General features: G+C 45.8%; 1 protein-coding gene across 6 annotated transcripts; it reads right to left on the bottom strand.

Moving 5' to 3' along the window:
• Positions 1-833: 833 nt before the first annotated feature.
• On the bottom strand, positions 834-12,033 carry NTMT1 (N-terminal Xaa-Pro-Lys N-methyltransferase 1). 6 transcript variants are annotated; one of them, XM_083721038.1, is made up of 4 exons: positions 11,910-12,033; positions 4,784-4,994; positions 3,678-3,930; positions 834-1,402 (listed from the first exon to the last, which is right to left on the bottom strand). In XM_083721038.1, coding segments are annotated over exons 1-4 (723 nt in total). In that variant the 5' UTR covers positions 11,912-12,033; the 3' UTR covers positions 834-1,145. The 6 variants fall into 6 exon arrangements, with proteins under 6 accessions (XP_083577164.1, XP_083577166.1, XP_083577167.1 ...); XM_083721040.1 differs by having other exon boundaries at positions 11,879-12,004; XM_083721041.1 differs by lacking the exon at positions 11,910-12,033 and adding an exon at positions 10,424-10,738.
• Positions 12,034-15,497: the final 3,464 nt, after the last annotated feature.

Below are 15,497 nucleotides of genomic sequence, written 5' to 3'. Positions count from 1 at the left end.
GTGTTTTGTGCAAATTTAGAAGTGCCTAGCAGTACCCTTAAATACTAATAATCAACCAGTATTTACCATATTTTTTGCTCTATAAGACTCACTTTTTCCCTCTTAAAAAGGGGAAATGTATGTGCGTCTTATGGAGCGAATGCAGGCTGCACAGCTATCCCAGAAGCCAGAACAGCAAGAGGGATTGCTGCTTTCACTCCGCAGTGATCCTTCTTGCTGTTCTGGCTTCTGAGATTCAGAATATATTTTTTCTTGTTTTCCTCCTCCAAAAACTAGGTGCGTCTTGTGGTCTGATGCGTCTTATAGAGTGAAAAATACGGTATTCCATAGAATCGTAAGTTGGAGATGTCCCAAGGGGTCATCTAGTCCAACCCCCTGCAATGCAGGAATCTTTTGCCCAACATGGGGCTTGAATCAATGACGCTGAGATTAAGAGTCTCGCACTCTCGCAAAGAGAGCACTAAACGTAAGAACATAAGAGCTTGCTGGATCAGACCAATGGCCCGTCTACTCCAGCATTGTTCTCACAGTAGCCAACCAGAAGCCCATTATGGGAAACCTGAAAGCAGGACCCATTAATAACAATTTATGAATTTGTCCAATCTTCATTTAAAGCAGAATTTCCCAAACTTTGGGGTTTTAGACTATAATTCCCTGACCACTGTTCCAGCTAGCTAGGGATAATGGGAATTGTAGTCCAAAAACAACTGGAGTTTGGGAAACCCTGGTTGTAAGCCATTCAGGTTGGTGGGGATCGCCACCTCCTGGGGGAGGGAATTCCACGCTCCCATTTCTGCCCCTCCCACTGAGTATATAAAACAGTTCAAAACAAGTTGCTGTTACAACCATACAAAGTATATTTTGACAAGTGTTTTTTTTCCCCTCCACCCATCAAACAATAAAGAACCAACATTAGCAGCAGAAGCAGCTTCGAAAAAAAGAACATTTACTTCCCCCCAGCATTCCTAAGCCAGTCTCGACGACGAGAGTCTCAGCCAGACCCCAATTTCTGGACTATCTCTCTTAGGATGTTCAGTTGGGGCCCTCCGTCGCCAGGGAGGCAGCCAGCCTTGCTTGGGAAGGGTGTCTCAAGGTCCCCGCAGGAAGGCAAGCTCCCTCTCTATGGGGCTCAGTGATGGAGGGGTTCATCTCATTGCTAGTGTGTAAACGTGGTAGATTTCGTCAGGAAAATTCTCCTGCTTCTCCTGGGCCAGCAGGTTGAGGCCAGCACAGCGGATGATCTTGCAGACAACGTTCAGGTCCCGGCAGACACTGCTGTCCACGTCGTCCATGATGACCCCTTCCTGGGCCATATTGTCCTTGATGACTATGATGCCGTTGGGCTGCAGGCCCAGGCGGCAGCGCTTCAGGAAGCTGGAGAGGTGGTCGTCTGTCAGGTGCCCTGTTTTTAAGAGCATAAGAGCATTAAGACTCTGGCTACTAGAAATTCTTAAATAAAAGGTATATCGGTGGGCCAAAGACAATAAAAGACAATACAGTGGTGCCTCACAAGACGAAATTAATCCGTTCCGCGAGTCTCTTCGTCTTGCGGTTTTTTTCATCTTGCGAAGCACGGCTATTAGCGGCTTAGCGGCTATTAGCGGCTTAGCGGCTTTAAGAAAAAGGAAACAAACTCGCAAGCACTCGCAAGACGTTTCGTCTTGCGAAGCAAGCCCATAGGGAAATTCGTCTTGTGGAACGACTCAAAAAACGGAAAACTCTTTCGTCTAGCGAGTTTTTCGTCTTACGAGGCATTCGTCTTGCGGGGCACCACTGTAAAAGAATCTTCTTATACGCTACAGCTGCCGCTAGACTACTGATTGCCAAAAACTGGAAATGTGAAGAAGCACCATTAGTGATAGATTGGCAATGTAAATTATTTGAATTTATTAAATTTATTAATAAATTCAAATAATCTTTGAATTTACTAAATTAGCGAAAATGACCGCAACAATTAGAATGCAATCAAATCAGAATCTGAAACAAGAATGCAAGTGTGTAGAGGAATACATGGCTAATAGGTACTCCAACAAAAACCTATTGATCTCACAAAGTTAATATAGAACACAAGAATAAATATTTAATAAATAAATTATCAAAGTACAAACATAGTAACAAATTTTAAAACAAAATTAGGAAGTCACACACGGGTGGAGGGAAGTCTTCGAGTCACAAGGGGGAAAGTATGAGATAATGTAAGTAAAAACTAAATGTGGATTTACAATGTACTGTAATAGAAAATGTGAATGTATAAATTATAAGAAATATGAAATTCTATGTAAATATTATGTATATCCATTGGAACATCAATAAATGGTTTATGGAAGAAGAAGAAAAAGACTCTGGCTACTAGATCAGGCCAGCGGCCCACCTCTACTCCAGGATCCTGTTCTCACAGTGGTCAACCTGATTGATGTCCCCCAAAATGAAAACCCAAGCAGGACCTGAGCACAACTGTCTTCTCCAGTTGCAGTTCCCCATTATTTGGTATTCAAAGGTAGACTGTTCTTGTGCATGGGGGTTCCGCTCTCACAACAGACCTCTCTATATGAAGAGCCCTGCTAGGCCCGGCTAGGAAGGGCCCATTTTATCCTGCACTCACAGTGGCCAAACAGATACCTCAATGGGAAGCCTGCAAGCAGGGTCCATGCACAAGTGCACTCTGTCCTCCTGGGGTTCCAGCGACTGGTATTTAGAAGTTGCTTTTGACTGTGGGGGTACAGCAGAGGCATCATTGGTTGGTAGCCATCGATAGCCTTATGCTCCATTAATCTGTCTAATCATTTTATAAAACCATCTAAGTTGGTGAATATCACTGTGGGAGGGAGTTCCATAGTCCTAAAAATGCTCTGTGTGAAGAAGTCCTTTCTTTTCTCTGTCCTGAATCTTCCAACATTCAGTTTCATTGGACAACAACCTTAACCTAAAAGGCAGTGGCTGGAATCCAATGCTGTGATAATTAAGCGTCTGAACAGTACAAAGGGGACAGATTGAGGCAGCGTGGGTTCAAACCTCTCTGCTCAGCTCTGAAGTAACCTTAGGCTGTTTGCCCTCTCTGACAAGCCTACCTAACAAGCCTGTTGTGAGGAAAACAGAAAGGACGTTGAAGGGCATTTACACTGCCCTTTAAATTCTGCAGAGAGAGTTAACTGAAGAAATACCTTTCCTGTCTTTATCCTAGGCGCCAGTCACATTATGCATTTAAAGGACTGCCACTTAGAACAGTCATGGTTCCCTGACAATTAATCTTGGGAACTGTAGTTTGTTCAGAGTGCTGAGAGTTGCTAGGAGGCCGGAAAAAACCCTCGCAGAGCTACAGCTTCCAGAGTGATTTGACAATCAATCCTCCTTCCTCAGGGAACCCTGGGAATTGTAGCTCTGTGAGGGGGGCAATAAAGTTCTAGAAACTCTCAGCACCTTGAACTACAGTTCCCAGGATTCTTGGGGGGGGGGGCAGAATGCCTTTTAAAGAGGTACTGTAGCATTTTAAATATACAGTGCAGATGGGACCTTTTGCCAGTTGTACCCAATGGCAATCCCATTTGGAGTAGACTCGTTCAAGTCAACGACCAAGATTAACTGAGGTTCACTGATTTCATTAAGGTCTACTCTGAGAAAAGAGTAAATAAGCTGGATACACAACCCTTCTTTTACAGGTAGCGGAGGGAGACTCTTACCTATCACCCACTGGATCCAGATGACGTCGTAGGCACTGGGCTCGGGACTGAAGTCCTGCAGGCCACAGCAGTAGTAGTTCCTGACACGCCGACCCTCCTCACCCAGGTAGGTCCGGGCCTGGTTAAGGAAGTCCGCTGTGACATCCACCATGTCCACCGTTCCGAAAAGTGGCAGCAGGAGCCGCTTGGTAATCCGGCCAATGCCAGCCCCACAGTCCAAGGCACGGGAGGTCCCTGTCTTGTTAGGCTCATCCTGGACAGAAATGAAGTCAATGAGGGCTAGAACCTTGAATGCCTCTCAACGCTTTCAGAAACAGGGTCTTTCACTGTTTCTCCCCCCCCCCCACCCTTCTCTGTTATACTGCATCTGGCGAGATGGCATCCATGTTTGCAGATACAGCCTCCATTTCCCCAGGTTTTAGGCAGGGAACAATGACCAGCCCTAGGGATTGAACCCGCGACGTTCCTCATGAACAGCAGGTATTCTAGTTGTAAAAAAACACTGGGTAGCTCCCAGTGGTGGCACCACCACCAAGGCCTCCCCAGCTTATTGTAATCACAATTTTGCCCAATATGCACATTTTGGCAAAGGACTCTTAGCCTAACATAACAAGAACAGGTGCACCTCACTGGAAGGCTCATTCTGCAGATAGGGAGCCACCACCAAAAAGGCCCTGCCCCACAATGATGGGAGTTTGAATCTAACAATATCTGGAGGGCTACAGGTCAGCCATCCCTGCCGGAGATTCAGCAGTCAACTCGGCTCCCTTGGAGGTTTTCAAGCATAGCTTGGATGGCCATCTGCCAATGACTCTTCTGCTGTGATCCCTGCATTGCAGGCGGTTGGACTAGATGACCCTCCCAACTCCACTATTCGATAATTCACTGCTTTAAAAGGGGGGGGGAGTGGATTTCCCACACTCCCCCTAAACCAGCCCTGGCCAACCTCCAGATGTTTTTTGACTACATTTCCCATCAGCCCCTGCATTATTTGGCAGGGCTGGGCTGGCTCAGACTGCTGGGAGATGTAGTCCAAAATATCTGGAGGAAAGCAGGTAACCCCATGCTGTTCCTACTCAGCTTGGAAGAGAGAACACCTTGCTTACCAGCAAAAAACGGAGCAGGAACTTTTTGGAGCTGTCGATGTCGATGCTGGAGATGTGCCCATAGCCCCCCAGCATCCCATCCACTGTCGCGGGGATGTCCTTCCAGTATTTCTTGGCCTTGGAGTAGAACTCCTTCTCGTTCTCCACAACGTCGCTCGCCATCGGCACCTTTCTTCTCAATGAGAAACCAAAGCAGGCCAAAAGGTGTTCCCTTTGACAGAGAAGAGGAGGAAAGGTGTGAAAGGGATTGGGGAACGGAGACCCTTAAAATTCGTTTCCAGTTTTCTTAGGGAAATTACATCACAGATGGCATCACGATGCTTTGCAAATGTCAAAAAAATGTCGTCTTCTATGTCACCTAAATGTTGGAAGGGTTGTGATAAACTTAGTACGTATTATCATTTATGGTGGAAACGTCAGCTGGTCTTTGGGATTTAAGAAATCATACATAATACTGAAGAAACTATTGATCGTTGTCCTACTAAATATTTTTTGACAATACCAGTGTAGATGTATCGTCAAAAGAATTGGTCTTATATATTATCTAGGAAGCTCGAATAGTAACAGTCCCAAATCTTACACTGGCTGCTTTGAGTCACTCTCTCAGGAATATACCGTATTTTTCGCTCCATAGGGCACACCGGACCATAGGGCGCACCTAGATTTTAGGGGGGGAAATAAAGGGGGGAAATGTTACCCCCCCTGCAGTCCCAAAGAGCAAAGAAGCCAAGACAGCTGTCTTGGCTTCCTCTTTAGCCACACGCAACCTCTCCAGCCGGGAGAAGCTGCACGCGGCTTTGTTTTTAGCCGCGGGGCTGGGATGGAGGAAGCCCGAGCTTTTGCCGACCCCAGCCCCCAAAACAGGTCCAGGAGCAGTGGCGAGATTGCGCACAACCTCGCCGCCGCTCTTGGGGCTTGCAGGGGCTGGGACGGGGGATGCCCGAGGAACCTCGCCGCCGCGCTCAGAAGGCTTGCGGAGAACAGGCAGCTATCCGCAAGCCTTCTGAGCGCAGCAGGAGTTCCCGCCGGGCTCCGCAGGCTTGGGGAGAGCTGCCCGAAGTGTGCAGCGCCGCGCTCCCCAGACTTTGGGATGCAGGCAGCTGTCCGCAAGCCTGCGGAGCCCGGCGGGAACTCCTGCCGGGCTCCGCAGGCTTGTGGATAGTTCCTGAAGCCTGGAGAGCGAGAGGGGTCGGTGCGCACCGACCCCTCTTGCTCTCCAGGCTTCAGCGCAAGCCTGCATTCGCTCCATAGGACGCACACACATTTCCCCTTCATTTTTGGAGGGGGAAAAGTGCATCCTATAGAGCGAAAAATACGGTAGCTATAATAGAGAAAATCACGTGTTATTTTAGATTTTGATAAGAACTAGAACCTCCAGATACTTCTCATATGATTTTGCACTCTAAACACAGTAGAGTGGAACCACCAGTTTCAAGATGACCCTCATCACAAACATGGCAAATCTGGAACTACACTTGATATATCTGGTAATGCTGAAAGTTGTTACCTGAAGTTTATTATTTTGACCCGTGTGCAACTGTACTCAGATTCCGTGTGCCCATCTCATAGTTTTATATTTTTGACCTGTGGCTATAACTGTTCTCTGCGTTGCATGTAAAATTAAATACTCTTTACAAAAGAAAAATAATAGCACAGTGACCCCACCCCCCAACCAACAGGCCCAGAATGCAAAAGGGCGTTTAAAGAGATTCCAAAGGAGAGCAGGTGATGTACAACCCTGAAGGATGAGATCTCAAGCTAAATATATACATGGCTCCGTAGGGCGTGCCCCTACACCAACCCAAACATGGAATCAGGACGATCGGTTGCCAGAAGTGTTCTTAGCTTAGCTCAAGTTGAGGCACTCACCAGGTTGTGAGATGGACAACACACACACACCCCAGCTGTAGTACCTGTAATCAGAATACAGAACTGTAGAGAACCCAAAAGCCAACTAGTCTGGCAGGTAGGTTTGTGGGATATTCATTTACTAGAGGCCTTAGGTCCACTCAAGAGCTATCCAATTGTCCCTCACCCTCCCAAAATCTCGGTTTTTTAAACCAAATCCTGGATGTTAATTCTGTGCTAGACGAAGACCATCTTTGCTGTGAGGCCTGGAAGACCAGCTTCCTGCCTTGCAGAGCTTTTCCCACCTGGCCTGGCAGGGTGGGGCCCTGAATGACTCCAGCTGCAAAAGCTGAGGCTGCTGAACAGACTTTTGGGCTGGGATAAGGGGCTTTGGTTGGGAAGGCTGTTGCTATAATTGCTATTAATTTTTTGTACCTTTATTTTAGATCGTATTATGATTTATGTGGAAATCATTTAATTTGCTTGTGTATTTTTTGCATGTTTTATTTTCGACAACCTTTGTCGTCATTATGAGGTTTTTTCATGTTGTAAGCTGCCTTGAACATGCCTCAACTAATGGAAAGGAGGCATACAAATAAAATTATTTGTAAAAATTATTGTATGTAAAATTATTTGCACATGCTAGCAGGGCAAGAGGACTCTTCAGCCCATCCACTCCGCGATGGACAATGAAGAGTCGATTCTGGTTGACGCCTGGCATGCATGAGGGGTGTGCCAAGGAACCTCGTGGGTAAGAGGCACATAGGGAGCGCTTCTGTACACATACCTAGCCCTATACAGCATATTTGATGTTTATGGTCTGCAAGCCAAAGAAACGGGTTTGTGCTAAATATACTTACGTTCTTAATCTACTTAAGTTCTAACACCAAAGTTCTATTTTACACATGAACTTCAGCTATGTGGGTTTTGTAAAGAAAGATTGAATCAGGCAATTTTTGATGCAAACTGGAATAATTTGGATAGGGTAATTCACATCAGAAAATGTCCAGCTGACACCCAGAAAACTTTGCAGCACCTTCGACAATCACCTAATTTACCATAACTATCTTGCTCTTATTTTGTCAACAGCGCAGCAACAACAACAGTCAACTTTGAAACTGCTAATCTTGCCTGATGTTGCATTTGCAATTGACATCTTTGTGCAAATCCTTTCACTGTTATGGGTGTGAGCTAAAGGCCTTGCTGAATAAATGTATTTTCAGCTGGTACACCAAAATCCATCAGGATTGAAGCCAGTAAAATCTGAGGGGGAGGGCTTGCCTCATCTAGTACTTGAACTCCACACCCATTTGTTGCTACTCATGAACTTCTGGAAATGGAAGATTTTCTGCGGGAAAAATGTAAGTTAAACACACACTTTTTCATTCTACATACTTAGCAGAAATGTTTTTAGTAGGTGCAAAAAAAAAAAAAGTACAATGAAGGCACCTGCTGTTATGTCAAGAGGCAGGGAGTTCCAAAGTGTGCATTACAAATGTGGAACATGTGTTATGTGGCACTTATAACGGTGCCAGTTCCACAGAACAAAGTGGTTGCACATGCACTAACATTAACCACAATTCATGTTAAGTATAGTTCCCTAGAACACATGAATTTGAAAGCACTTGTTTGCCAGTTTAGCACTAACTTCCCAAAAGAGAGTTTACAACTGCAAACAACACACTAGCATTTTTGGCCCTCTTCACACACTGCCTTGCATACAGAAAACAGTTAATCTTGCTTTTATTTGACAAATATAATTATTATATATAATTATATAAGTATTAATGGCATTACTTATAATTATTAGATGAATTACTATTCATATTAATAGTAATAATGAATTGGTTACTTTTGTGCCACAGCAACACAAAGCGACCCTTTTAAGCAAAAGAAAAAACCCACGTGAACATTTGAAAACCACCTTCAGCTGCTTGGAGAAAAGGGTGGGATATAAATGTAGTTAATGTAATTAATAAATAAATCACTACCCATTTCCTGGTGCTCAAACTATATGAACTTTATAAACTCTGTCTATATTGGTGCATGGAGGGGGCATTCACCTTAACTTTTGAAACCTTGCACAAAGGCGGTGGAGATTAAAGAAGGGTTATCCAACGGGCTTTTGTGGGTTCCTTTCCTGCACCAGCCGTAGCTCCCTCCAGAACAAACCCTTACTAGGAAAGATTCCCCCCCCCCCCCACAACCCATGAGCCACGTGGACTGCAATTCTCTTTTTTCCCCGCCTCCAAAGCAGTCACTTCGGCTCTCTGTGTAAACTCACCCCACCGAGCGCCGGCTTCCCTCGCGCGCGGGCGCTGCGGCAACGTGCAGGAAGGAGGAGGAGGAAGAAGAGAAAGGGGAACCTAATAGTGGGAGGGCACTGGGAGGGGAGGTGTCCAGACAGGCCTCGTCTGCGAAGCTTCTTTCTCCTCCAGGCTGGGAAGCCTCTCTCGCGCTCTCTCTCTGCTATTCAGGCAGCTACAGGTCTCGCCTCCCCGTCGCTGGGCATTGGGCCCCACAATCTCCTCCCTCTTCGGCACGCAATTTCCTTACATAGAGCGCATGGAGGTGCTCCCGAGGAGGAGGGAGAAGCCGACCAGAAGGGTGGGCCGGCGGGATGCTGGGGGCGGAGGCGGGGGCGGGGTCCGCTTATATTCGCTCTGCCGGACGCAGGCATCGCTGGGGGAGGGCCGGGGGCGGCAGTGCGGCCCCGCCCTCCCTTCACAAAGGGCTGCACCAAAGCTGCGCGCGCGCGGGAGGGCGCGCGACTTAGGATCCCCCGCCTGGCTGCACGCGCGCCGTTACGCTGTATATACCCACACGCTGAAACATACACAAGCAATTATTATTTTTTTTTTTTAATGTTTATTATGATAGTTGTTGCTATTGCTACTGCCTTTATTTTTATATCCCTCCTTCTTTCCAGACTGGGACTCAAGGCGGCTGGCAAACATCAAAGCAAGGACGGCTAAAACACAGAAAACTAAAAACGTAGAAAAGAATGGCAGCTAAAACGTCATTAAATTATAAAGGAATTAAAACAGTGTTTAAAAAAAAAGTATATATATTTGGGTTCCTATTGAGGGTACTGGGCAAGACAACATGACAGTGATGAGGATTGGAGTGATCATTTTGTGATGTGGCAATAGACGAAGTTGTAACTTTTGAATAAATGCTTTTTTAAAAAAAAAATCTTCAAATTTGATACGGAACAGCATACTAGTATTACTACTACTACTACTAATAATAATAATATTTCAGAACCCAACCCAATTTATTCCAACTTTTAATTTTTTAATTTAAATCATTTTTAATACTGTATTGAATTTTTAGCAAACCACTTTGATGGTTTCTTCTGAAAACTGAGAGATATATACATTTTATGAGATAAATAAAATTGCAACCCAATTTGAGACCTTAGGGTGAAGGGTGGGTAAGAAATCAATCGTGCGTGTACCTGGGAGAAGAGGAAAGTTTTCACCTGGCACCTAAGGATATGTAGTGAAGGCACCAGGTGAGCCTTCCTGGGGAGAACACACCACAAATGGGCAGCCACTGCACAAAAGACCTCGTTCTGCTGTTGCCACTTTCCAGACCTCTCATGCACACACACAAATAGACAGTGTTATGGAATGGTTAGTGACTTAGCACCATGGAAACCCATGTTCAAATCCTCACTCATCTGTGGTACGCATACATACATTAAAATCAGAATTTTAAAAAGTCTGAAATACAATTCTGGGTTTTTTAAATATTGATGAGAGTATCAATACAACCATAATTACAAACCTGACATCAACAGTATTTCAGGATTTAGATTATGTTGCTTTAAAACACAACACATCCAACAGGTAGGATTAAGAATCTTCTATTTAGCATCATATTTGATCTAATCTACTAGATCATGTTACTCTCCACCTCCTTTTACAGCATTCGTTGTTTTCTATATATTATAAAAAGCAAAGAACTCTACTGGTTAGATCTGCATTTCATTTGGCTTCATTCATCTAACCCTTCTTCCATTGATCCTATTTTTCCTTTAAAACATAAAAACATTTTATCTTGTAATTAGAACTGATCCTGCCAAATTCCTGACTGTTTAAAAATAAAAATAATAGTCTCCATGATTTCCCCACCCTGCATCGTCAATTTTTGAACAAATATGACCGTTGTTGTTCTAGAACATTGAGTTTCTTAACTGCCATTTTTGGAATCACTAAATAATAATCACAATATAAAAGATGAGTGGGGGCGAGAGGAAGTATCTGATCCCTGCCAAACACCCAAGACTGGAGAGGGAAGGAGACTTCCCTTTGAAGACAACCCAGAAGCATCAATTGGTTGAGAATTCGGCTGTGCAAGATCTCCCATCTGGTCCAAGCTCACGTATTGCACAGATCCATGCTGCATATTTCAAGGCCACAAGTCCCCCCAAAGAATTCTGGGAACTGCAGTTTGCTAAAGGTGCTGGGAATTGTAAGTCTGTGCTGGGGAAACTACAGTTCCCACCCAGGATTTTTTGGGAAGAACTCACAGACTTTAAAATGAGAGCCAGTGTGGTGTAAGTGGTTGTTGGGAGTATAACCTAGCAGAGACCAGGATTCAAATCCTTCCACTGCCCCCCTCATCCATGAAGCTCACTAGGTGGCCTTGGGGGCCAGTCGCCATCTCTCAGCCTAGCCTACCTCATAAGGGTGTTGTGGGAATTGAATGAGGTCTAGGCACCTGTGAGAACAGGATGCTGGGCTAGGTAGGCCTTTGGTAGTCACCATATATTCTTAAGGCTCACACCTCCATCAGTCATAAAAGAGCTGGCATACACAACCATACCCACATGGCAGTATACCCATATGGAGGGATGCGGGTGGCGCTGTGGGTTAAACCACAGAGCCTAGGACTTGCCGATCAGAAGGTCAGTGGTTCGAATCTCCACGACAGAGTGAGCTCCCATTGCTCAGTCCCTGCTCCTGCCAACCTAGCAGTTTGAAAGCATGTCAAAGTGCAAGTAGATAAATAGGTACCGCTCCGGCGGGAAGGTAAACAGCGTTTCCGTGCGCTGCTCTGGTTCGCCAGAAGTGGCTTAGCCATGCTGGTCATATGACTTAGAAGCTGTACGCCAGCTCCCTCGGCCAATAAAGCTAGATGAGCACCGCAACCCCAGAGTCAGCCACAACTGGACCTAATGGTCAGGGGTCCCTTTACCCTTTACCTTTTATACCCATATGGCAGTGCACACAATCATACCCGCTGTTGGCACATGAATACAGACTCTTACATGGGCACAGCACAACCTCTTGGCTGAACAGTCCTCGTCAGATAAAGGTACGGATGGGTGGAGAAAGCAAAAGGGGTCACCTTGCTGTTTTGAAATTAAAGTCCAGCTGATAGATTACTGTGGAAACAGGATTCTGTTGACAGTGCCAGCTTTTCCTACTGACCAATGAGGACATTGACCAATAGGAAAGAGATTAGCATCAGTGGCTGTTAGACGTCTGGAACATTTGCTTTTTACGTACTAAGTTTATGAAGTTTTAATCATTGCACTTGTCCTCCTGTGTATCCTGCTTTAGGACTTCTACTTTGGAACTCACTGCCTATTGATATCAGGCAGGTACCTTCACCATGGGCATAAGCAGGGGGGTCAGCTCCCCTCCCAGCAAGAAAATCAAGTACATAAATAAAAATACTAACTAACTGACCAATTGTGTCGCAGATAACTCGGTTCTGCCCTCCCCGCCCCCTTCCAGCATAAAGCCTGGCTACACACATGGCCTTCGTTGTACAGTGGTACCTCGGGTTAAGTACTTAATTCGTTCCGGAGGTCCATTCTTAACCTGAAACTGTTCTTAACCTGAAGCACCACTTTAGCTAATGGGGCCTCCTGCTGCTGCCGCGCCGCCAGAGCCCGATTTCTGTTCTTATCCTGAAGCAAAGTTCTTAACCTGAAGCACAATTTCTGGGTTAGCAGAGTGTGTAACCTGAAGCGTATGTAACCTGAGGTACCACTGTACTGTTTTCAGCACCTGCAAAAACATTGTTCCTGAGACAAGCCTGGTGTGTTTTTAGTTTATTGCTGGTTTTTTTTTTTAAATCTTTTTGAACATTTGATTGTTTTTCCTTAAAAAAAATTGTCTTTTTACATGCATACCTCATTTTGTTCATATGCCACCTTTCCATACAACATTAAAAAGTTGCAAGGCAGCTTACAACTTTTAAAAGTTGCACAACTACAGAAATGACAAAAGTAGCGCTAAATGCTAAATGAAACACATCAAAAAGTACACAACCAAATCAAATAATTGCCTCATAAATCATAATAAGATATAAAAGTAAAGATAGGAAAAATTAATATCAATAACAGCAATACAGTGGTACCTCGGGTTAAGAACTTAATTCATTCTGGAGGTTTGTTCTTAACCTGACGCACCACTTTAGCTAATGGGCCTCCCACTCCCGCCGCGTGATTTCTGTTCTCATCCTGAGGCAAAGTTCTTAACCTGAGATACTATTTCTGGGTTAGCGGAGTCTGTAACCTGAAGCGTATGTAACCTGAAGCATATGTAACCTGAGGTAGCACTGTACGTACACACACCAAACAATTCTGCAGCACAAGGGTCTGTTCAGCAGCCTCAGCTTTTGTAGCTGGAGTCAGTCTGAGCCCCGCATTTGCCAGGTGGGAAAAGGCCAGCAAGGCAGGGAGCAGGTTTTCCAAGGGCACAGCCAAAATGGTCTCTTTTTGTAAACTGTTTTGAGTTTTCCACAATCAAGGGTACATAATTTTTTATGAATAAAATAATACAAGCAAAGATTCGGACAATTGATCCATCTCGCTCAGTAGTGTCTGCACTGATTGGCAGCAGCTCTTCAGGGTGTCAGGCACGTTTTCCCCAACCCTACCTGGAAATGCCAGTGGGGATTGCACCTGGGAACTTTTGCATGCAAAGTGTGTGCTCTACCATGGAGCTACAATCCCTTCCGCTAGAGCAGCCTTTCTCAACCTGTGGGTCCCCAGATGTTGTTGAACTACAACTCCCATCACCCATAGCTAACAAGGCCAGAGCTCAGGGATGATGGGAGTTGTAATCCAACAACATCTGGGAACCCAGAGGTTAAGAACCGCTGCGCTAGAGAGAGAGAGCAGGATTCTAGTTCTCATTGTTTCAGTAAAGGGCTCAATTAAAAGAGGGAGGTAGAAAACTGGTAAGCATCTTAAAAAGCAGAGACATCACCTTGCCAACAAAGGTCCATATAGTTAAAGCTATGGTTTTCCCAGTAGTGATGTATGGAAGTGAGAGCTGGACCATAAAGAAGGCTGATCACCAAAGAACTGGTGCTTTTGAATTCTGGTGCTGGAGGAGACTCTTGAGAGTCCCATGGACTGCAAGAAGACCAAACCTATCCATTCTTAAGGAAATCAGCCCTGAGTGCTCACTGGAAGGACAGATCCTGAAGCTGAGGCTCCAATACTTTGGCCACCTCATGAGAAGAGAGGACTCCCTGGAAAAGACCCTGATGTTGGGAAAGATGGAGGGCACAAGGAGAAGGGGACAACAGAGGACGAGATGGTTGGACAGTGTTCTCGAAGCTACCAGCATGAGTTTCACCAAACTGCGGGAGGCAGTGGAAGACAGAAGTGCCTGGCGTGCTCTGGTCCAGGGGGTCACGAAGAGTCGGACATGACTAAACGACTAAAAAACAACAGAAAACTGGCCCATGCCAAGTCAAACCATGATAGTGGTTCTCCAGGGTTTCAGTAAAGGAGTCTTTCCTCAGGCCTACCAGCACCTCTCCAGGGTTTCAGGCCTACCTCAAGATTGTCAGGGACTGAACCTGGGACCTTCTGAATGCAAAGCAGGTGCTCCACCACTGAGCCACAGCCCTTTCCCAGAACAGGGGCACGTGAAGCTGCATTCTACAGAGTTAGAGGGTTGGTTCATCAAGTCCTGAGAATCTTCATAAGAATTTCTAAGGCAGCCTTTCTCAACCTGTGGGTCCCCAGATGTTGTTGAACTACAACTCCCATCACCCCTAGTTGCAAGGCCAGAGCTCAGGGATGATGGGAGTTGTAATCCAACAACATCTGAGGACCCACAGGTTGAGAACCGCTGCAAGGGGACTTTCTTCTGGCCCTTTAGGTTGAGGCGTAAATGTATATATTTTAGAGGGTGCTTTGAGTGATCGCCAAAGAAAAAGAAAGTCAGAAGCAGGCAGAGCATAGTAGCCATTAATAATCCTCTCTACCATGAATCTGTTCCAGTCATCTTTTAAAGCCTTCTACGTTGCTGGGCTCCACTGCCTCTTGTGGGAGCGGGTTCCGTAATTTAACTATGGGGCCCTGTTTGTAGAAGCGTGTTCTTCTGAAATGTCCTGCAGTACCCACTCTCAAACACATGGAGGGAGTGTTGCATTTTCTTTGCCTCCGCTCGGTACACTCGGGTTTGCCTTGCACTTTTAAGCCAGCCAACTATGCTCTGCACAACTTTCTTCCTTTCTTTGTTAATGGATTGGAAACTTTTTCTCTCCCCCCCCCCCCGCCCCGCTCCTTCCTAGCCTCTCTGTCTCTCCCTTTTCTTTCTTTTTGTTGTGCAGAGGTCCTCCCTATGCCAGGTAAACTTGGCTACCCACCCTGATCTCTCTTTATGGAAAGCGGGGTCAGTGGTGTAGCGTGGGTTGTCAGCACCCGGGGCAAGGCAAGTAATTTGCGCCCCCTAACCCGTGGATTTGCGCCCCCTAACCCTACCCCCCAGATGTTGCGCCCGGTGCGGCCAGCCCCCCCTGCACCCCCCACACTATGCCACTGAGCGGGGTTTCTCTCTCTCTCTCTCTCTCTCTCTCTCTCTCTCTGTGTGTGTGTGTGAGAGAG

This window comes from Podarcis gaigeae (assembly GCF_964106915.1).
Source record: "Podarcis gaigeae genome assembly, chromosome: Z".
NCBI classification, from domain to species: Eukaryota; Metazoa; Chordata; class Lepidosauria; order Squamata; family Lacertidae; genus Podarcis; species Podarcis gaigeae.
Note: the sequence above shows the minus strand (reverse complement) of the source record. Positions and strands in the feature narration are given on the sequence as shown.

Bases quoted from the DNA above. Each gene is read 5' to 3' on its own strand.
- NTMT1 (XM_083721037.1), bottom strand. The intron at 3,931-4,783 runs GTAAGCAAGGTG...ATTTCTGTCCAG, and splicing joins TCCTGCTCCGTTTTTTGCTG to GATGAGCCTAACAAGACAGG. The intron at 1,403-3,677 runs GTAAGAGTCTCC...TCTTAAAAACAG, and splicing joins CTGGATCCAGTGGGTGATAG to GGCACCTGACAGACGACCAC.